Here is a 24,405-nt window from a genome sequence, read left to right on the forward strand (position 1 = left end):
AAACTGATTGAATAAAAGATTTAAAATGAAATAAAAGTTTGAAAATGGTTTAATAAAGAAGTATTCTTGGAAACTGCAAAATTTAATTTCATGTTTTTAACAACGTTAAAAATTAATAACAACTATTTATATTACATTATAAATATTTTTATTTTTATTAAAAAATTAGACATGCTGTAAGAAAGTAATGTTTTTAGATTTTTTAAAAAATGTAAAAATGCCAGACAATTTTTTAAAATTGATAGGTTCCAGTCTCTATTTTCTTTGTTTTATTGACACCATGTATTTGTTTGTTGGTATGTCAATATGATCGCTACATTGGAAGCCTCTCTAACAATGACTACAATTTTATTTCACTCTACTTTCTATTTGCTTATCATTTGAACTAACTAAAATATGCTCTTTAACAATGCTGAACATAGAATAAACCAAACTGTATTTCAATGTTGAAGTTGTTTACTTGCAAAGATTTTTAAATTACAATTTGATATTTCAAAATGTCTTCAGGTTGAGCATATACCATTCAATTTACAATTTTTGATAAAAGTATATTAACAGGTTCCAAATGTGCCATTTGGTTTATTTTTAATCTAAGTTTGGTGTTGTTAAAAAGCATATTTTTATTTACTACAAAAACTGCAAAATGGTTCTCACTTTTAAAGATGAAGTGACTCATCAAGCATACCCAGCTGCAATATCTATTAAGTTCCCATCAGCACAATTTAATTCCTAAATGGATCTTCATTAAATACATCTCCATTCCACAATGTATCAGGCTGACTGTTCTGAAGGTAGAATGAAAATTATTGGCTAAGCTCATCACTGAAAAAATGGGGAAGAGGGAATGGGAAATATAAGAAATTTACATCAACTTTACAAAATTGATGTAAATTTGCTAATTCTGTGATGCATTTGTGTGTAATTCATGGATATTCATCAATGTCAAAAGAACTGTTTTTTTTTAAAAAGTTTACCTGAATTTAAAGGTTTCAATAGTCTATGAATCTCCTCTTCCAACGGTTCATATGTATATAAAGGAAACTTGATCCCCTGCTCTTTGTTCATTGTGCCTAACAAGTAAAGTGTTAAAAATGTTAAAATGTTACACTTTTAAAATAAATTATGGCTCTATATACAAAACTTTTCTGATAATAATATATATAAATATTAATCACGTATCTCAAGTGTAATATTTAATAAAATACTGTATGCAATTAAATCAAAATTAATGAAAAATTTATTGCATAGTACTTACATATTTAAATGTGATTTTTGGTTTGATGAGTTTGATACCTGAAAATATATAGAAATAATGGGATGTAATTGTCCTAATAATAAAATTATTTAAACCTTTTTTTCCATAAGATCATTCAAAAAATAGTGAAAGTATAACTGCAACTAAAACTGTAACCAATTCTGTTCTTATTATTAATTTTTATACTTTCTGTTTTAATATTATTTAAAAATTATCAATCAATCAAACTTTATTTGTAATAAGGAGAACCTTGTTACAGGGGGATAGTATTATAATTGTCTTTAAGTTTACAAATAGAATATAGTAAGTAAGTAATGTGTATTGTAATAGGATTAAACCTGTTACATGGGGTGTTTCAATTATTAGCCAATCACAATCATACAACAACATATTAGTTCCGTATAATACATCTTAACTATTTAGTTTAACATTGACACATATATACATTAATAAAAGCTGAATCTTTTAAATAACATCTTATATAACTTAATTACAAAAATTTTAACAAATTGATTAGATTATAGTTACAATTCTGCTGTATGAGAAGAAATTTGTACTTGATATTTACATTGGTAATCATGTGCAACACACGGAAGTATTATCCATTTCGGGACCCTAATACTTTTTTGCGAGAACAAAACTTATATATTGGTAAAGATCCCTAAATCCATGACAATATCATATCAACTTTGTTTAAATTTAACTGTCATATTCTTTTTACACTTTTTAAAATGATATGATTCTAGTACCGCCTTTAAGATATCCTAGTTCCTATAAGATTTTTAATCTCCTCATGTGATAATATGCCATTAATATTGTTCCGAACTCTGGATGGAATGTTATAATGCTGTAGATTTTACTAATCACTTAATGGAAATTTCATTCTATGTTCTAATTAGTACTTTGTTATAAAAAAACAAAAAGTTAAATTTTTTAAAAAATTAAAAAAATACTATTTAGAAATAATTATTACAGAAAAATAATTCATTTAAATTTTATTACTTTATATAAAAAGACAATCAAAATATATAATGAATTTTTAAGTATTCTTACCTATATTATCATGGGACAAATAAGCATTCTATAATCTAATAATTACAACACTCTGCTGAAAATAATTTATTTCCCTTAGTATTCCTGCATAATGCATTGATGTTTCCATTATGACCTTCTAATTCCATATGAAGTTTTGATTCACCATTTGATTCTATAGTCCAAACTCTAATAATTTTTGGATATATACGATTAAAGATTAGAAATAAATTTGGCACTTGAGGTAAGTGTTAGGCACCATCTCTTATTAAAATTAATAATTATAATAATTTAAATAATTTTAGATTAAGGTCGCATTTTGTACTGGCTTGAACAGCCATTCGAGCTGGCAGTGTGGCTGGTTCACTGATAAAAGTCTGAAAAAAATTAGTTGTATTTCGGATCCAAGCTTTAAAATCTTTTCGTTAATAAAATCATGGATGAAGAATACGACGCTATTGTTTTAGGTACTGGTCTTAAGGAATGCATCCTTAGTGGACTACTATCAGTAAGTGGAGAAAAAAGTTTTACACATTGATAGAAACAAGTATTATAGAGGTGAAAGTGCTTCTATTACTCCACTTGAAGATTTATTTGCAAAATTCAATTTGCCATCAGCGCAGTTGAATGAATATGGACGCTCAAGAGATTGGAATATTGACCTTATTCCATAGTTTCTCATGGCTAATGGTCGGTTAGTTAAATTGCTCATTCACACTGGTGTAACACGTTACCTGGAATTTAAATCTGTTGAAGGAAGTTATGTTTATAAAGGTGGAAAAATTTTTAAAGTTCCTGCAGATGAAAAAGAAGCTTTAGTATCAAATCTCATGGGTATGTTTAAAAAAAGACATTTCAGGAACTTCTTGATTTTTATACAAGAATTTAGCATGGAAGATCCAAAAACATGGAAAGATATTGACCCCAATAAAACTAATACTGCTCAAATGTATGAGAAGTTTGGATTGGATAAGGATACAGCTGACTTTACTGCTCATGCCTTAGCTTTGTATCGAGATGATGAGTATTTAAATAGACCTTGTGTTGAGACAATTTTAAAAATTAAGCTGTACAGTGACTCTCTGGCACGATATGGAAAAAGCCCATATTTGTATCCACTTTATGGTTTGGGAAAACTGCCACAAGGATTTGCACAATTGAGTGCTATTTATGGTGGTATGTACATGTTGGATGAACCTATTGATGAAATTGTCCTGGAGGATGGTAAAGTAGTTGGTGTATGTTCTGGAAAAAAGATTGCAAAATGCAAACAAGTATATTGTAACCCATCCTATGTTCCTGATCATTCAGAAAAAGTAGGACAAGTTTTGTTGTATTTGTTTGATGAACCATCCTATTCCAAATACTAAGGATGCATTATCTTGTCAAATCATCATTCCACAGAAACAAGCAGGCCAAAAATCAGATATCTATGTTTCATTAGTATCTTACACTCATCAAGTTGCAGCTAAAGGTTGGTTTGTAGCTATGGTTAGTACTACAGTGGAAACCAATAATCCAGAGAATGAGATTAAGCGTGGACTTGATGTATTGGGACCAATCAGACAAAAATTTATATGGGTGAGTGATGTTTATAGACCAAAAGATGATGGCAGAGAAAGTCAGATATTTATCTCTGAATCTTACGATGCCACTACTCATTTTGAGACTACCTGTCTTGATGTATTGGATATCTTCCATAGAGGTACTGGAGAAGATTTTAATTTCTCTAAAGTCAAGCATAACTTAAGAGACGAACAAGATTAGAAATTTCAAATAGCTCTTTCACGACCCATTTTGTCATTAGAAATATCCTTTCTATACAGTTCTCTTTAAACTGCTGTGATGATGAAGTTTCAGGAGAGTTTCCAGAAATCAGCTTTATATGTTTTATTTTTTATTTTTAATTGTCTTTTGAAAAATTGGTGTATGTATACATAACTCAAATAAGAAGGGAGCAAAGTGTCCAATAGGGAATATTGTCCTAGGCTGTAAAATCTTGTCTTTTCACACTGCATTTGTTTCAACAGTTAAATTGTAAAAATAGTAATGTGACACTATAAATGTTACAATAACCCATCTGATTTTTGCAATGGTTAATGTAATCTTAAAAGGTCGACATACGCTACATCATATTCAGCCTGTGTAAAACAGTTAAATGTAGTGATATAAAGCTCCGCACTGCATCACAGCAACTAGCAACCATTTAGATGCCGTGAAAACATGGGAAATGTATTGTATTGATTTTCAAAGTCTGTTGGCTGAAATTAACATTCCTAACAGAATGTGTATCTAGTAAGAATGCTTATTATTTTATTGCAACTTTGAGAAATGGACATTTGAATGTGGCTTTTACCTTAAAATTGCCACAATGGAACAACATAATTTTAGATTAAACTGGAAGAAAAGGCTAACGCTTACCTCAGTGCCAAATTTATTTTTAATCTTTAATCGTATATATCCAAAAGTTAGCCCGATAGGAATATTTTAAATAATTTGAATAAAAAAGATCTCTACAATTTATATAACTATTTTATCAAAGCGACAGAAATGTTAGAAAGTTAACTCAGCAGAGTCAACTTATGATAATACTGTTAAGTTGTTTGGATATAATGTGATAATTATCAATTATTGTTAATAATTATTAATTATGTTAATAATAAACTAATTTGAAATCTATTGTATAAAAATTCTTGACAGTTACATTATTGAATGTTCTATTATCAAAGAATTTGAATAAAATAAAATTATACAACCCCTGTAACAGAGATAATCCTTTTTTGTTAATAAAGATTGATTAATTTTTATTTTATAAAATAAAGATAAATTTTTTAAAAAGAGATCCAATTTTACTTAAGAACTAATTCAGGAGCTTGGTTTCCTTCATACTGAGGACAATATTTAAGATGAAAACAAGATACTTCTTTATGATTAGTTTTACATTTACTCTGAATAGAATTTATTAAAATATTTTGGATGCATAATTCCATTCTTGCATACACAGATATAACTGGATAAAATCTATATAGATAAAAATTAAAGTATCTAAGTGTACAATCTGTGTTTAACATTACATTAATCAAATAAATTTTACTTTTTTTATTAAGCTACTAAAGTATTTTAATGATTAAAATATCTATATGTTCCACAAAAATAATATTTTGAGTTCAACTTTCTTCATAAAAAATTTACAGCGCCATCTTTCGTTTAAAATAAATAATCTTATAAAATAGAAACGACTAGAGATATTTATAATGTGCCGCCATCTATCGCAAATATTTTGAATTATTTTAACGTATTTTTCGAAAAATCGTAAATAAAATACATTTTTATTAAGAAATTTGCTAACATTCTTACAAAATAACAATAAGTCATAGTCATAATTATAGAGCCAATTCCATGTTTAAATAATCAAAGTTTCTATATTAAAAACAACATTTGGATCGAAAATAATTTAAATAAAAATGTTTTTGATATACTTTAATACAAACATATCATAACTTATTCGCTTGTTAAAAAATAAATCATATGAAACATTTATAAAAGAATATAAAAGCTTTATAAACGAAATAAGACAGTACCCCAGTCACGTGACACCACACTTCCGCTACGTCACCCTAGTCTGACGTCACCGTTTAAATATCCGCTTTAAAAGGACAAAGAAAAATTCAAACAAAGAAATATAACTATAAAACTAATACTCTAAAATGAATTAATAATACTCTAAAATGAAAATATATTAATTAAAATATACAAATTAATTTAATATAAGCAAAACTTTTTAAAAAAGTTGTAATATTGCTAGAATTTATATATAATTAATATCTACCAATTAATTAAATACACAAATTATATATTATAACAAACTAAATACATATGAAAGAACATACCATGTAGAATCTTCTACAAGTAAAAACGTGCTTATAATGGCAGCACTGTCGATTCGATAGTTGGATAAATAAAACCGTTGAAAAAATTTACTAAAATTAAAATTAACATAATTTACGATAAATGTAATAAACTAATACTTTAATATAACATAAAATTAATAGTATACTATCAAATAGTACATTAACCAATCTTAAAATTTAATTAGATTAGATAAAATTGCAATTAATTTACAGATCATTAACGTAAACAAGAATATACGAATTTTTTATAAAAATAATACAAAATATTAGCAAATAAATAATACACCAAATAAAAGTACACATACTTCCATATTAGAATTATCTGTTTTCATATTTTTAATACAAACGGTTGATTTTATACGAATTTTTTAAATAATATATGTGAATTGAACCCCATGACCTTGGAATTGGCCTGAGGGTACCAACTCCTGAATGGTTCGGCATTCCGTGAGGGTAAACGGGTAAGAAATTCGATAGGACAGAAAAGGCTGTATTTAACAATTCCTACTAGTAGCCATTACCTAAAAAAATAAATAAAAAAAAGTCTACAGCCACCCGTGCGTCAGAAGTGATTTAAGCCACGAGATCTCTCGCACCATCTAGAAATATTCCTAGGGCCGCCTCTCGTGGTAGTACTGATGTATGGATGGGTATGATTTATTTTCTAAATCTAAACTTATACGTCGCGACATCGCATATTCGATATAGCGTTCAAGTTGCTCGAGTGCGAAGATATCACAATTCAATAGTGTTTTATAAGAGAGTTAAAAAGGGTGACACTACGGTGTGACTTGGGGTGACACCACGATATCCGCACCGGGTGTCACCCATGCTAGCTACGCTAATGTCACATTATATAAGATTTGTTTAGAAGCAACTTATTTAAATGGGGCCCCAATTTAAATTTTGTCTAGGGCCCGCTAGAGGCTTAATCCGGTGCTGGTAACACCCCTACGAATTCCCGCCGATTTTACTCTCGCACGACGTCACGAAAAGGCTCCCTCTACCGTCGCAACTTTACACACTACCGTCTCCGTTTCGAGGTTACAGAATTCTCGGCAACGTCGAACGCAGGGTAGAAACCGAACGGGGAAAAAATCCCCACGTCGTCGACGTCTCGACTCTAGGAAAAAATTTTTTCCCCGTCGCAGTCTCCGAAGTAGGGAAAAATTTCCCCGGCCGCCATTTTGGATCCTAAGGTAACATTAACCGGGAAATGCGGCAAAATCCCATGGAATCGAATTATTTCGTTTATGTGGCATTACGTTGGTTTAGATTGCTCTACTACAACAGCTGCCCTAGCCTCAGGTATTTCTAATAGAGCTGGAATAGATTGGTCAAACCACATCCGTTTTGTAATGATGGCGGCTATGCATAATTTAACTACATTTAAAATTGGCGGACCAAACTAAACTGTAGAAATAGACGAAACAGTAGTATGCAAACGCAAATATGAAAAAGGACGGAAATTGAAAAGTACGAAATGGGTTGTCGGTGGAATGTGCAGAGAAGATAGGAATTGCTTTATTTGTCAAGTGAATGATCGGTCCGAAATTACTTTCAACTGGATTATTTCTAAATTTGTTAACTCGGAATACAGTCCTAACAGACGAGTGGAAAGGTTATACGAATATAGACGACCTGCAAGGAATTGAAATCGAACATCGAACCATTCAGAAAACTTTGTTAATCCAACTACAGGCGATCACACGCAAAACATTGAAAGACTCTGGGGTTATTTAAAAAATAAAAAAAACCTGCCGAAACATTATACCAACGATTCGTTATAATCCGATTCCTACATGTATGCATTTATGTACAATAGAGAGTCGTTAATCGGAATCAATTGGGGACTGAGGTTGTTCAGATTAGTGATTTGTTCCGATTACCGATTATGTACGAAAAAATACATTAACCTGTGTGATGTTCAAATTTTTCGGGTATAACTATAGATTACTCCCTATGGAATTTCGTGTGTTTGGGTATATATCTGAACTCAGGGGACCGAGACGAGTTCAACGATACTTTACTTTTGGACCGGAGACGAAAAATAAAAAAGTTATCATACTTTTTTCCGGCAATCGCGCGATGATAGGGAGTCGCTAAGTCGGCCTCGCTATCGCGATCGGGAGTCGCGTGGCTTGCCGTTAAAATTGCCTTTAGTAGACGTTTTTCTCTTTTTTTTACTTTGTTCAAGAACTACCGTGAATCGATCGCTAGTTTAGCACATGGCGGCGTGTGGTGGCGCCCATACGAGAGGTCAGTCGGCCGCCATGTTCGCTGCCATAAGTAACATTAACCAAAATGGCGATTGCGCGATGATCGGAAGTCGCGTCGCTCTCTCCGCTCTCGTATCGTGTGTTTAACGCTCCGGGAGATGACCGTAGTCCGACGTCACGGTTTGCAGACTTTACCGCAAGATGGCAATACTAGCAACTACGGTGCCGTCTGCATGAGAGCATTAAAAAAGTATGGTAACGTAAAAAGTGTGATAACTTTTTTATTTTTCGTCTCCGGTCCAAAAATAGGGTACCGTTGAACTCGTCTCGGTCCCCTGAGTTCAAATATATAATCAAAGTCCTGAAATTCCATAGGGAGTAATCTATAGTACACCCAATTTTTCTCCGTTGCGTGTCGCTTCGTGTTGAATTTTTCTCCGTTGCGCGTCGCTTCGTGTTGAATTTTCGTCGATTTTAAGCCTAACGAAAATTTTTATAATAATAATCGAGGCTATCGTATCGTTAAAAATTATTTCTGCATTTTGTACAAACAAAATAAATATATTGAAGAATATAAAAACATGAAAATTATACTTTAGAAGTAAATCTAGTATCAAAAACGTTCGATTCAGCACGACACAGTCCGACTGAAAATCGTTCCGATTACCGGCGGTTTCGATTAACGACTCTCTACTGTACAAGAAGTTTTTAGATTGGCCACCCAAAAAACCTGGCGAAAGATTTTATTTATTCATACAACATTTACGGAAGACTTTTTCCTGGATCCAGAAGAAATTCCGATTGGTTAGAACCGGAGACTGTTCCTGCCGCTCCTGTTTCTACTAATAAAAAAAAAAAAAAAAAAAATTAAAAAAGGAAACAAGCAAAAAATGCGATGTTACAGAAAAGTGTGACAAAAACACTAAGAAAAAACGAAATCAGACCGGTCCGTCAGAATCAACTGTTGTAAAAAGCGAGCGTAGGAAAAAGGGAAAAGAAGCATCTTAAAATATGTAAATTTATTTTTTTAATTTAATAATTACAATTTTACGTAAAGTAGATTTAAAATAGGGGTTTAGTATCTAATAACTCGCGACGGCTAATTTTCATAAATATTTTCACCGATAGCCGTAATCAAGATGGCGTCACTTCCGGCCGCCATTTTGTATGCCTAAGCTCACATTACCCAAACTTTTATATTTTTAACTATTATAATATGGCAAGAAACTTAATTTTAAGGGTAGAGAGGAGTTTTATAAGAAAAAAAAAATTGTAAATGCTAATAATGAGTGAAATTGTCATTAAGCCGACCATACTCGAGATACGACACACGATTGCCTTTATCTCTTTATCCTCTCGACCTTTAACCACCAAAATTTAGTAGAATTAATCTCCCTAATACACAAACCCACCTGCAAAATTCAAAGAGGGCCCCCCACACCTACACAGCACACTAACATCCATACAGACAGGGAAAAAAATCCAAATGTTTACATTTCTGGGTCCCCTGGGTCCAAAAATATAAAAATCTTTGGGGTGGAAAATGTGGGTTCGGTTCTCACCAGGAGAACCGAACCCACATTCTACAGTTCCTTCACTTTAATCAAATTTCGTTTTCAAAATCTACTTTCACAATCGATCTTTGCGAGTAAATTCCAAGAAAAATGAACGGAATTTCCTTATTGTTTTAAGTAAGAAATTAAACGGAAATTGGTCAAGACTATTTATTCAGCTTAACAAAGTTTCTCTACGTCACTTCCGTTGTTATATCACCCCCTTTTTTAAGAATAAAATAAAAAAACACACTTTTTTAATTCCATCTTAATTCCATCTTAGGACTCCATCTTTGACAAATTTAATAAAATCTCGAGTGATTTTTCAACGAAATACGAATTAACTTTTAATTATTAAATAAATTAAAGTGTAATTCTAAAAAAGTGGCATTAAGAACACAAACAAATTAACGAAGTATTTACACCAAAAAAAAAAAGCAAGCGAAGTAACGTAAAAAGTGTTCTTTTGGTAGTGGGGACCGAACCCACGTCTTTTAATTTAAGAAGCAAATTTTCTCGCCTATTAGAAAAAGCCGGCAATATTGTTGCTGGACTTTCCAGGCATTATTTATTTGTTTTCATCCCTAATAATTGCAACAATTACCTTTATAAGTCTTCAGATTTGTTCGGGAGATATTAAGGGAGTGGGGCCATATCTCCCGAACCAATAGTCCGATTTTTCTAAAAATTTCTAGAAACATTTCCTCCCAATACTCAAACCACCCTGCAAAATTTCAGAAAATTTCGACAAAAAGATACAGGAGTTATTAAGCTTCAAATTGGATGAACAAAATCGTGCCCCCCACAAACACAGGGAAAAAACTCCCAGATTTTTTCGTATTTCTCGAGGCCCTCCTAGTTTAAAAATGCCAAAATCTTGAGGGCCATTTTTTCGACCGATCGCCATATAATAGCCGGGAAAGTAAGTAACCAGATAAGTTAATTTGGCCAATCGGAAAACTTCGTAACTTTATCTTTCATGAAATCACATCACTTGTTACTTTTAACACTGACACTAAAGCGGTTTTTTTTAACTACAAAAGCTTTATTTTGAATAATTTATACTAAAATTAAATTAAAAATTAATAATAATTACAGTTTAATTTTACAATTAAATTCAAAAGAAAAAAATGCAGTAAATTTACCGTTATTAAAATGGCATAAAACCGTCACGTGTCCGCTATAAAAGTGTCAGTTACGCCATTTCTATAGGCCGAAGCCAAGGCGGGGGACACGTGACCGTAACGGTCAACGAATGGCACATGTTATAGAGCAACCATGTGCCAAAGCAGTAAATTAGCAGTATTATGTATATATATATGTAGCACAGTATGGCTAGGAGAAAAAAGAAGAAATCGTTAGCTCATTTTTTAAGAAAGTATTTTATTAAAAAGAAGGGCGAAAAGGGCGCTAAAGAGTAAGTTTTTCCAAGTATTTTATTCGAATTTTACAATCGTAGACGTTGGTTAAATGGTAAATTCCAGTTGCACATTTCCTAAACGTCTATTAAGTGACGTGTAGTACGCATCAATAAAATGGTATTTACTGTTGCTCGTTAAGGGAGGACCACGTGAGTTCGTTGCATCGTAAAATGTCGGAAATTAAATGTTATAATTTTTTTTATTTAACAGTAATTTACGGCGTATATCGAACGATACGAGATTATCGGAACGTTCGAATTAGTGATTATGTAACGAGAGGGGATACCGTGAAGGTGTGTGTAAGTAACAATACGTTCTGTGTTGCTGTAAGGTGGCATGAATTAGGTTAATAAAATTAAGTTGTAAGATGGTGCACCAGTAAGATACATTTACTAGTAGTACATTAACATTTACAGGAGCACTTGTAAGATGGTGTGTATCAGTACAAGTGTGTTAATCCATTTGTAAAGGTATTTGTATAAGGGTATTTAAAAGATGGAGCTCGGTTACTTGAATAACTGTAAGACACTGCACTACAGAAAGATAAATACATTAGCGTATTCATTACAGTAATTGTAAGACGATGTAAATAAAATTAATATATTTGCAAGAATTATTCGGGATTATAGTAAAATTAACAGGAACAATTGTATAATAATAAATGTATTGTTAATGATAAAACTAGGCCACATACGAGTACTGTGTTATAAGAACAGATATAAAATACAGTATATATAAATTACATACAGCTTACTTAAGAAAATTTTTGTAAGAAAAGTTACTTTTAAGCACGTTCATCATCCTCTTCAATAGAGGATGATGAATAAGGATAAGTTAAAAATTATAAATCACAACTAGTGTTATTTAACAAGCGTGAATTATAAAAAAACACTTAAATAACACTTCCTTCACCCTATAAACTATATATTTAAAGCAGGATACTGATAAAACAAAGAAGAAAAAAACATTTCTGTGTTTGTTTCAATCAAGTGATAAACGAATTTCCTTTAGGAAACGTTATTTCTTGAACACTTGTTGGATCTACTAGCTGCTTGATCAGAGTTCTATGATAAAATTGAGTATGTTTTAGTGAAGATAGCCTTATTTTTAATTTTTTTTGTTTAAAAAAAATGTTTCCTCCTCTTCAGGAAAATTCCGGAGAGCAATGTAGAAGTCGAGGTATCCGAATCAGAAACGGTAGAAACTGAAGAAACAACAAGTGCCAGTCAACCTCAGGAAGAAGAATTAGTAATCAATCACAAGGATGACTCTACGGTATCGAATTATGGTTCCTTTAAGGTTGAAGACATCCCTTTAAGGATGCACAATGAAAAAAGGGATATGAATACAATCGTGACAATACCCAATAGAAGAGGATCGCTTTTTAATGATGGAGAGAAGAAAATAGGTTGGAATTAATTAATATTTAATCGAATTGCCGATTTATTGGTTCCTAATTTCGTATATTTCTAATTTTCGGTTAATGTTATCGCGTGATACAACGTGATATCCATCAGAGAGGGGCAAGATGACGTTATAACTTTGTTTTTCGCGAAATTCGCGAAAATTTGAATGTAATAAATAATAATTGGTATGGATTCTTATAAATTAAATATTTCCTTAATTTACTACAAAATAAATATCGCTTTAAACCAAAAAATTGGGGTAAGATGACGAATTCTCTTCGTCATCTTACCCCTCAATCTTCCACCTCCATGTTAAGTGTTTGAAGATGCTTAAGTTAAAATCATTGGATGTTATATTTTATACGATTAAATTCTTGATTTATAAATAATTAAAATGAATTTTATAGATTTTGTGTTAGTTTATGAAGAGAAGAAATCGCAAAGAGATCAAAAAATTGAAGAATGGCGTCAAAGGTTCGAATCCAATCTAAGAAATTCTGGCTTAGAAATGGAAGAGGTATGATCGTGATTAAATTTAATCTTTAAAAAGAGATAATTTTCATAGAATAAAATATATATAAAGGAATATTACAAAGAAAATTTATCAAAATATTAAGGGGTAAAACTAATATGTACCCAATGTGGTTTGTCGCAGCCCACCAGTGCCCAGTGGATAAAAACTCATTGAACAGTTAGTTAGTCGTGGGTTCACACCTTTCCAACCCAAAAGATTATTATATATTTTATATATTATAGATCTACTTTAAAGTTTTAATGTTGGATAGCTCTGAATTTCATATGGGGCTATCTATAACCCTTTTTAAAAAGAGGGCCACTAGGGCCCGAGTAGATAGAACCACTGAACGTTCGTGCCTGATTAATAGGCTGACCTCGTGGAGTTTTCCGGGTTTACTTCCCCGTGTATAACACTTAAATAGGACCCAGTCTCGTATAGAAAGTCCTTCCGAGTGGCACTCCCTCAGATGGTCCTCGTGTTATCCCATCAAACCGAATCATCTCTTTGAAATTTTTATAAATGATGTTTAGAATCTATAATGCAGGACAACTATTATACCATAACGTTTTATGAATAATGTCCAAAATCCTTGGCTATTCCTTAGTTTCAACAGGCGGACGGATCAATTGTACCATACTTTAAAATTGTTAAAGTAATGCTTTCTAAATAAGAAATTTTCGAGTTTATTAGCACTATAAACTGCATCTAAATACTGATAATTAATTAAAACATTATTATTATCACTTAATTAATTATGTACGGCCCTAATTCGTTGGCTAAGTAACAATTAAAATTTAGCGTAGGTTTAATTATTTTTCTGATACCAATATAAGAAGGTTAAATTAAATTTAGGTAACCTAAATTTAATTTAACCTTCTTGTACTGATTATTTAAAAACTTTTTATATGAAAATAAAAGATACCAATTAATTTTTAGTTATAAAGATCCAACCGATATCTTGCTCTCCCATAATATTCCAACTATTTACCATGAACTTTTATATATTTTGATCTTCCATTTATGTCTATCTTCTACAACCTTCCAGCAATTTACTATAATCTTCTATTTACTTTGATCTTCCATAACCTTTCAACAATTTACCTTGATCTTCCACAACCTTTCAACGATTTACCTGGATCTTCCAAACCTTTCAACGATTTACTTTGATCTTCCATAACCTTTCAACAATTTACCTTGATCTTCCATAACCTTTCAACAATTTACCTTGATCTTCCATAACCTTTCAACAATTTACCTTGATCTTCCATAACCTTTCAACAATTTACTTATCTTCAACTTTGATCTTCCAAACCTTTCAACAATTTACCTTGATCTTCCACAACCTTTCAACGATTTACCTGGATCTTCCAACCTTTCACGATTTACTTTGATCTTCCATAACCTTTCAACAATTTACCTTGATCTTCCATAACCTTTCAACAATTTACCTTGATCTTCCATAACCTTTCAACAATTTACCTTGATCTTCCATAACCTTTCAACAATTTACCTTGATCTTCCATAACCTTTCAACAATTTATCTTGATCTTCCACAACCTTTCAACAATTTACCTTGATCTTCCACAACCTTTCAACAATTTACCTTGATCTTCCACAACCTTTCAACGATTTACCTGGATCTTCCATAACCTTTCAACAATTTACCTTAATCTTCCATAACCTTTTAACGATTTACCTTGATCTTCCATTCTTTCTTTCCAGATTCTACAAAGATTGTTTGTTTCATTCTATAAAATAGAATGATTTTTCAATCAATATCCATTTTACAGGGCATTTCAGGAGGAAAGGTGAATGTATGGGATAATGTCTTTAAAATCTACGTGAAATTGTGGTAATTTATTAATATTAACAAAGATATGGCTGTATGAATACTTTACAGTTTGGCATGTCATGTGTTAACGATGCAAGACAAGATGAATGGTGTGACATTGCAGACGATTCTCAAAGTGATCGACGAATCCTCATGAACTGTTTTTATTCCATTTGTGAGGAATCATTTCTCAAAGATTAACCTTTCCTCCTTATACACCATGCATACATTCAGGTGTTTAGAATTCGTTTATAGCCCTGCATTTTACTGCTTTGATTCACCAAAGCATATCAGAATGGAAGAGTGTAGCTGATGTTACCATAAAAATAAATGAATAATTATAATTTATGCTGATATTATCATTTCAGGAAGTGATGGAGGGCGAGAAAAATATTCATTTTATCAAATTAAGTACTCCTTGGCATCTTCTGATAGATTATGCAGAAGAATTGTGCTTTAGGGCTCCTTTACAAGTAAATATTCAAAAAATATATTCTCCATAATTTACGATTATTTAATTTAAAAAAAAAAATTAATTAATCAGGTAAACCCCAACACCACGATGAACTGGAGCGCGAGAATCCTGAAGAAATTGCACATACCAAACATATGCAACATATCAATTCCTAATCAACCTCCAGATTACTACACGTGTGCCTTTAAAAAATCGAAAATGGAGAAGTAAATTTAGTTAAAAATTCTATTTTAAAGCCATTTTTTAAAAGTTCCTCCACTTAAAATGTTCTTATGAATAGATTTTTAGGCATAGAAAATAGAGAAGAGTTCTTTACTTCGGTACAGAGGAGTCAAGTGGTGAATGAAATATTAAAAAATATTGTTTATGGTAAAAGAAGCAAGGGAGAAGTTGGAATCGAGCGTTTAATAGAGGAGAAAGTATATACTGATGCCTTTCCATTGCACGACGTAAGCGTAATTAGCATAAAAATAGCCCATTCTTATGGCGTGCAGAAAATGATCCTTGCGATTTTCAGGGTCCGTATGAACTTCCTGAAGAGTATCAGCCCGAAAACCTGAATAGACGTCAAGTTTTATATGAATATTGGGCCAAATGGGGAAAGTGGTACAAATATCAACCTTTGGATCACATAAGAGAATACTTCGGAGAGAAGATTGCCATTTACTTTGCATGGTTGGGTGAGACCACGTTTAATCTTTCCCTTCTTCTTATGAATCCGAAATGAATAATTTATGAAGATTATTCAATAATTATTCCTACAATTTTATTTTTCTGTGTTCTTAATCGTTTTTAAAGTTAATTTTACTATACATCAGGTTTTTATACTGCTTGGCTACTCCCAGCATCGGTAGTGGGTCTTCTAGTTTTCCTCTACGGAGTGTGTACCATACATAATGATCTGCCAAGGTAAATAAACTTTATTAAATTGCATACTAATGAATTTTGCATACATTTCTTTATGCCCACAGCAATGAGATTTGTCAAAGTGGCGAGAAGTATCTAATGTGCCCATTATGTGACGAAAGACAAGAAGGGTGCACGTATTGGCATCTCAGTGATACTTGCATCTTTGTCAGGATTGGTTATCTGTTTGATCAAGCCGGAACCGTTTTCTACTCCATATTCATGGCATTTTGGGGTAAGCTTTATTTATTTCCAGATTTACTCATAATTGTACTTAGAATAATACCATTTATTGCAGCGATAGCATTCTTAGAATATTGGAAAAGAAAAAGCATATCTTTAGCTCATCATTGGGACTGTATGGATTTTGAAGAAGTGGTTGGTGTTTTCAAGAAAAACTCAATTAAAATTTGATTTCAAATTGCTAATAATGCGAATTATTTAATTACTTAGGAAAGGCCACGTCCAGAATTCGCAGCCAAAGCCCCTCTCATCTTACGAAACGCCGTTACAGGTACCAAAGAACCCGCTTTTCCAACAAAAAAACGATTCATACGTTTAACTGCGGGTGTAGGAGTCTTATTCTTCATGGTAAGCGCTTTGCAAAGCGTTAAAAAAAAGTGTTCGGAACTATTGTGGTGTTCAATTTCATAGTTTTATAGGTCAGTCTAGTCTTGGTGTTCGTGTTTGCAGTGATCGTGTACCGTCTCCTGGTATCGATACCACTCTTTCAGTACAAACCATTTCGCGGTATGGCACCCGTTATCGCTAGCATATCGGGAGCGTGCATCAACCTGTTGTTCATCATGATCATGGGAAGAATTTATGAAAACATCGCTTTAAAACTGACAGAATGGGGTAAATTTTTCATTTTATATAGCCTCTAATGGTGTAAGTGTGACCATACTATACTGTTCTTTATAGAAATGCACAGGACCCAGACGGAATTCGAGAACAATTTGACATTCAAAGTATTCCTTTTTCAGTTCGTCAACTTTTATTCCTCCATTTTCTATATTGCATTCTTCAAAGGAAGGTAAATCACACTCGAATGCTCAGCATCTGTTGACACTAACATTCTACAATGAATCTTTTTAGATTTTCAGGATACCCCGGTCATTACCATCAAATTTTCAACTTGAGATTAGAAACTGTGAGTTACGATTTGCATATTTTAATTTGTGAATTTCATGCAATTCATGTAAATTAATTTCTCTTTAAGTGCGGCAATAACGGTTGCTTTATAGAACTAGCGCAGCAATTAGCTGTTATCATGATAGGGAAGCAGATAATTAATAACGCACAGGAAATTATTATACCGTAAGTATTTACTGAAGTGTAATGTTATTAAAATTATAAATAGTTTATCTTTATGTTTATTGTATTATTTGGCATCTCCAGGAAGTCTTAGATTCTCCTCTTCCTGTTGCATGCAATCTGGAGAATATAGAGACTTAAAATACAAATTTTAACAATTGAAAGTATTATTTTTCGATAGAGTCTTGAGTCCACTTCTAAAAGCTCACCGGATTTCCAGAGTTTTTGTACAAGATGATTCAAAAGTCGGTTAACTGAGATATGCCTGATAATCAGTCGAATTTTGTATTTCTAAAACTCACTACTAAGGTGGCTTTGGCGCTGAGAGCAGCAAAGAGCAGCTCAATTTTTTAGGTCACAGCATTGGCAGCGTATATCAAGATGCAAACCAAACCACACATATGCTATGTACTTTTTGTCGCTCGCAGCGCCGTAAGTCCCGTAGTGGTGACTTTTAGAACGTCATTTTTAGAAACTTTTAAGCTGAAAGCATTCATTGCCTGTAATTTTCGGTTTTCTAGATTAATATATTTTTCTATTTTTGTAGCATGTACCAATCTAGAATTTATTATAGTTGAAAGGAAAAACAAAAATTTCTACGTTGTTCCTGATCTCACTTGGGTGCTGCTGATTGGAGAGGTTTCTCACTCTTTGATATCCAAGAACATCTACGTTGTTCCTGATCTCACTTGGGTGCTGCTGATTGGAGAGGTTCCTCACTCTTTGATATCCGAGAACTCTACGTTGTTCCTGATCTCACTTGGGTGCTCCTGATTGGAGAGGTTTCTCACTCTTTGATATCCGAGAACATCTACGTTGTTCCTGATCTCACTTGGGTGCTCCTGATTGGAGAGGTTTCTCACTCTTTGATATCCAAGAACATCTACGTTGTTCCTGTTCTCACTTGGGTGCTCCTGATTGGAGAGGTTTCTCACTCTTTGATATCCGAGAACTCTACGTTGTTCCTGATCTCACTTGGGTGCTCCTGATTGGAGAGGTTTCTCACTCTTTGATATCCGAGAACTCTACGTTGTTCCTGATCTCACTTGGGTGCTGCTGATTGGAGAGGTTTCTCACTCTTTGATATCCGAGAACTCTACGTTGTTCCTGATCTCACTTGGGTGCTCCTGATTGGAGAGGTTTCTCACTCTTTGATATCCGAGAACTCTACGTTGTTCCTGATCTCACTTGGGTGCTCCTGATTGGAGAGGTTTCTCACTCTTTGATATCCGAGAACTCTACGTTGTTCCTGATCTCACTTGGGTGCTCCTGATTGGAGAGGTTTCTCACTCTTTGATATCCGAGAACTCTACGTTGTTCCTGTTCTCACTTGGGTGCTCCTGATTGGAGAGGTTTCTCACTCTTTGATATCCGAGAACTCTACGTTGTTCCTGTTCTCACTTGGGTGCTCCTGATTGGAGAGGTTTCTCACTCTTTGATATCCGAGAACTCTACGTTGTTTCTGATCTCACTTGGGTGCTCCTGATTGGAGAGGTTTCTCACTCTTTGATATCCGAGAACTCTACGTTGTTCCTGTTCTCACTTGGGTGCTCCTGATTGGAGAGGTTTCTCACTCTTTGATATCCGAGAACTCTACGTTGTTCCTGTTCTCACTTGGGTGCTCCTGATTGGAGAGGTTTCTCACTCTTTGATATCCGAGAACTCTACGTTGTTCCTGATCTCACTTGGGTGCTCCTGATTGGAGAGGTTTCTCACTCTTTGATATCCGAGAACTCTACGTTGTTCCTGATCTCACTTGGGTGCTCCTGATTGGAGAGGTTTCTCACTCTTTGATATCCGAGAACTCTACGTTGTTCCTGTTCTCACTTGGGTGCTCCTGATTGGAGAGGTTTCTCACTCTTTGATATCCGAGAACTCTACGTTGTTCCTGATCTCACTTGGGTGCTCCTGATTGGAGAGGTTTCTCACTCTTTGATATCCGAGAACTCTACGTTGTTCCTGATCTCACTTGGGTGCTCCTGATTGGAGAGGTTTCTCACTCTTTGATATCCGAGAACATCTACGTTGTTCCTGTTCTCACTTGGGTGCTCCTGATTGGAGAGGTTTCTCACTCTTTGATATCCGAGAACATCTACGTTGTTCCTGTTCTCACTTGGGTGCTCCTGATTGGAGAGGTTTCTCACTCTTTGATATCCGAGAACTCTACGTTGTTCCTGTTCTCACTTGGGTGCTCCTGATTGGAGAGGTTTCTCACTCTTTGATATCCGAGAACTCTACGTTGTTCCTGTTCTCACTTGGGTGCTCCTGATTGGAGAGGTTTCTCACTCTTTGATATCCGAGAACTCTACGTTGTTCCTGATCTCACTTGGGTGCTCCTGATTGGAGAGGTTTCTCACTCTTTGATATCCGAGAACTCTACGTTGTTCCTGTTCTCACTTGGGTGCTCCTGATTGGAGAGGTTTCTCACTCTTTGATATCCGAGAACTCTACGTTGTTCCTGTTCTCACTTGGGTGCTCCTGATTGGAGAGGTTTCTCACTCTTTGATATCCGAGAACTCTACGTTGTTCCTGTTCTCACTTGGGTGCTCCTGATTGGAGAGGTTTCTCACTCTTTGATATCCGAGAACTCTACGTTGTTCCTGTTCTCACTTGGGTGCTCCTGATTGGAGAGGTTTCTCACTCTTTGATATCCGAGAACTCTACGTTGTTCCTGTTCTCACTTGGGTGCTCCTGATTGGAGAGGTTTCTCACTCTTTGATATCCGAGAACTCTACGTTGTTCCTGATCTCACTTGGGTGCTCCTGATTGGAGAGGTTTCTCACTCTTTGATATCCGAGAACTCTACGTTGTTCCTGTTCTCACTTGGGTGCTCCTGATTGGAGAGGTTTCTCACTCTTTGATATCCGAGAACATCTACGTTGTTCCTGTTCTCACTTGGGTGCTCCTGATTGGAGAGGTTTCTCATTCTTTGATATCCGAGAACATCTACGTTGTTCCTGATTATAATTAGATGCTCCCGAATCTCTAGATGTTGCTGATATTTAGCTTACAAGAACGAAGCTCGAAGCAATTAATTCTAGACTTAAAATTCAATAATGTAATTTAATATATTTTTATTAATGTGATTTTAAAATTTCAGAAAAATTAAAACATGGTGGCACAGAAGAAAAACCAAAATATGCAAGCAGAGCGGAACAGAAAAGACTTCGCAATGGAATCAAGATTACCGCATGATAAAGTGCGAAGGATTATTTCAAGAATATCTAGAAATGGGTAAACGTCATCAACTTTTTAATGTTTTATCTACTTTTCTATTGATTTGCTGAATAATTTCCATTGCAGTTCTTCAATTCGGCTTCATCACCATCTTTGTTGTGGCATTTCCTCTGGCTCCTCTCTTTGCTCTGTTAAACAATTGGGTGGAAATACGTCTGGATGCTCATAAATTTGTATGCGAAACGCGTAGAAGTGTAGCAGAACGAGCTCAGAATATTGGGATTTGGTATACGATCCTTCAAGTTTTGGCTCATTTAGCTGTCATCAGCAATGTATGCTTATGTTCAACTTCTTCAAATTTCATTTTCTTCAGAAAATTTCTTAATTAAGTACTCGTATTTCAGGCATTTCTGATAGCATTTACGTCAGAGTTTCTACCGAAATTACTCTACTCTTACACCAATAACGGCTTGCACGGTTTTGTTAATTATACCTTGGCCTACTCACCGGAAGGTTCTTCGAACAATACGTGTAGGTAAGTATTACGTTACCGCTATTGAAAGATTGTACAGATTAGACGTAGAACGATAGTATTGACTCGCAAACTTAATTAAAACAAGAAAAACTTACTTGAAATATCACAAATATACAACAAATGCAGGAAAATTTTTAGGGTTCTCCCATTCTTTTCACACCGTAAGAACAATAAAATTAAATGGCAGAGTCGACCTTGTTTCTGGAGGTTCTTCTAGCCTGAGAAAAATGTGGTTTTGTTGTTCCTGTATCGCGGAAAGGACGGAAGGGAAGACGCTAAAGATATATTTGTATTGTCTTCTAGTTGTGAATAAGCCCACCAGTGGCCGTGTGAATGAAACCACTAAACATAGGTCGCGGGTTAGCGCCTCGCCAGGGGCCGGCCGCGTGGTTTTCTTTACTGAACTGGCTCTGGGTAGGCTTTTTATGGGAAACTGGTTCCTATTTACGTATCTAACACGTAAATAGAGGCCAGTTTCTCATAGGAAGTCTTTCGGGGAGGCACCCCTTTGGCACATTGCTCACACGTGACCGAAACAATTAATATAAGGAAGAATCTAACAGTGCCGCGTTATCCTATGGAAAAAAAAAGGAAAATTGCCCGGGGCTCTCACTAATAGGGGCCCCCAAATTATTCTTTTATAAAAAAAACTATCCCCTCAAAAAAATTTCCCCGAAGAAAAGTGTCTGAAGTCAACACTATGGTTGGGACTCCTAATTCAAATTCATCTGGGCCCGATGAAGCTACAACGCGCCACTGGCATTTGAGGATGTTGATTTGAGGAATTTGAAGAATAGAGGAAGCTCATTCGAAGATCCAAACGGTTCTTTAATTTTAACCTTTCATTCTTATTCCTATTTACATGCTCACAGAAGCCAGTTTTATTCGTAACGCTTCAAACATACCTAAAAATAAATTTTACTAATTAAATTATCTAAAAATAAAGTTAAAAGCTAGAATTATAAACATGTGTACGAGCAAGTTTCTCGGAAGAAACGTGGCTTGTTCAGCAAATAAATCATTGGGGGGGCTAGATTAATAAACGAAAAGCAAGCTGAAAATCTGCATATGCCTATAAATAGACCCGGTGCCTACATGAGCACCTTCAACATGTGATGAAAGGGAACTTATGTAAACTACATACGGAGACACTCCCGACTAAGGGGGGTTTATTACATTCTTTTTTAGGGGCTTACTTAGCCACCTCGTATTCTCCTGTAGCAAAATCACTAGGCTTGTTAGCACACACTTATTCTCCTGTTGCCTGAAAATTTAATTAAATAATTTTTAAAGGTTCAGAAAAACTTCTTTCATGTCTTCATTCTAGCATCATGGATTAAGATGATAATACTTTAACAAGGTTATCTGTTGTTAAATTGTCAACTGTACTACTGTAATTATGCTTTACATTTTAATATATAATGGGAGTTAACATAGTCTAGAGTTAAGGCTCGTTGGTTATGCAGCAGATGGCGTTACGAATGTAATGCTTTTTCTATGGGAAAAACTTTTTCCAAAATTTATCCGGAATGGAAGTAGATAGGACCATACAGTTTTTTGCGTTAGAATCTGAATTAATTCTTCTATTAATGCACGGTTCGGAATTTTGGAACTCCAATTTGTTAATTTTCTACGAATTTTTTACGATTTAAAAAATTCATATAAAATTAACGAACCGTGTTTTCAAAATTCCGAACCGTACATTAATAGAATAATTAAATCGGATTCTAACGCAAAAAGCTGTATGGTCCTATCTACTTCCGTTCCGGAGAAATTTTGAAAAAGGTTTTTCCCATAGAAAAAGCATTATCCGCTGGAGATCGCGTGCATAATCAACATGGCTACGATCAACCTTAAATTTAAATTTTATTTCCTTAGATTTAATAATGAGATTGTGCCTTTAGACGTAAGCAGAGTGCCCACTCCCGTGACCTTGACCAAATTTAGAGGTCAGGCGATCTTTTTTGACAGTTAGATGGGAAGATTATAGTGTGGCTCTTTAAAAATAATAAAAATAGAGTTATTTGCCAACAAAAATGGATCTGTTCTCGAAAATCCATCATTTAATCGAAATAAACAGAAAAATAAGCAAGATAATTGTACATTTTTACATTTTATAACGTAATTAAGCTGAAGTTCTCTACAGGTATACAGCTTATCGAGATCCCAAAGGCAATTTAACCACTTTCTATTGGGAATTATTAGCAATTAGACTCGGCTTTGTCATCGTGTTCGAAGTAAGTTTAGCATAAATACTGACTTTAATGTTAATTTACTGCATTTAATTACCATTAAGTACAACATTTTGTATTATTTACAGCACGTAGTCTTTGGTGTATGCCGCCTGATAGACGTACTGGTTCCTGACATTCCCGAATCTTTAGAAATAAAGATAAAACGTGAAAGATACTTAGCAAAACAAGCATTGACCGAATCGGAAGCCATTTTGAAAGTAATGAACTTAATTACAATTAAAATTAGGGTAAAAATATCGTTTACATTTCCTAATTTTTCCCCCGCAGATAACCATGGGCGAAGATGAAGAAGAAAGCAAGTTATAATTAAGAATATTTTTTTTATACACAAATTATAATTATTTTTTTACAAAATGTATTGTTAATAATTCCAAGATTTACTGTTAAAAATGTATGTAAAAGTACCGTTTTTTTTATGTATAAAATTTGCTGTTTTATGATGGAAAAAATGCCTTAAAATTTCGTTTAGTTCCTCACCTGCACTAAAGTAAATAAATGGAAAGAAAACCCTTACTTTTGTATAGAGATTTAACAATAGTAACACACGAGTTTAAGGCACAAAAGTAAAAATTCTAGCGACAATAAACACTGTTTT

The 24,405-nt window shown here is 33.8% G+C and overlaps 1 protein-coding gene, 1 long non-coding RNA gene and 1 pseudogene across 5 annotated transcripts; 2 read left to right on the forward strand and 1 right to left on the reverse strand.

The window, feature by feature from the left end:
* Positions 1 to 635: 635 nt before the first annotated feature.
* LOC136986483 (uncharacterized) lies at positions 636 to 6,203 on the reverse strand. The gene is made up of 5 exons (XR_010882489.1): positions 6,178 to 6,203; positions 5,869 to 5,933; positions 1,256 to 1,293; positions 975 to 1,070; positions 636 to 785 (listed from the first exon to the last, which is right to left on the reverse strand). It is a non-coding gene; the product is annotated as an uncharacterized lncRNA (long non-coding RNA).
* LOC136986480 (rab GDP dissociation inhibitor beta pseudogene) lies at positions 2,639 to 4,741 on the forward strand (annotated as a pseudogene).
* Positions 6,204 to 9,412: 3,209 nt separating the features above from the next.
* On the forward strand, positions 9,413 to 24,323 carry LOC136986493 (anoctamin-7-like). Of its 4 annotated transcripts, none has more exons than XM_067284041.1 (21): positions 9,413 to 9,430; positions 12,540 to 12,799; positions 13,205 to 13,314; positions 15,514 to 15,618; positions 15,690 to 15,826; positions 15,901 to 16,069; positions 16,138 to 16,300; positions 16,439 to 16,529; positions 16,592 to 16,761; positions 16,825 to 16,904; positions 16,980 to 17,117; positions 17,189 to 17,384; positions 17,451 to 17,562; positions 17,625 to 17,679; positions 17,749 to 17,846; positions 20,944 to 21,077; positions 21,147 to 21,352; positions 21,425 to 21,555; positions 23,702 to 23,792; positions 23,876 to 24,007; positions 24,078 to 24,323. In XM_067284041.1, coding segments are annotated over exons 1-21 (2,619 nt in total). In that variant the 5' UTR covers positions 9,413 to 9,428; the 3' UTR covers positions 24,117 to 24,323. The 4 variants fall into 4 exon arrangements, with proteins under 4 accessions (XP_067140142.1, XP_067140141.1, XP_067140144.1 ...); XM_067284040.1 differs by lacking the exon at positions 9,413 to 9,430 and adding an exon at positions 11,208 to 11,387; XM_067284043.1 differs by lacking the exon at positions 9,413 to 9,430 and adding an exon at positions 11,669 to 11,684.
* Positions 24,324 to 24,405: the final 82 nt, after the last annotated feature.

This window comes from Centruroides vittatus, unplaced genomic scaffold (genome assembly GCF_030686945.1).
Source record: "Centruroides vittatus isolate TY-2023 unplaced genomic scaffold, ASM3068694v2 scaffold_1047, whole genome shotgun sequence".
NCBI classification, from domain to species: domain Eukaryota; kingdom Metazoa; phylum Arthropoda; class Arachnida; order Scorpiones; family Buthidae; genus Centruroides; species Centruroides vittatus.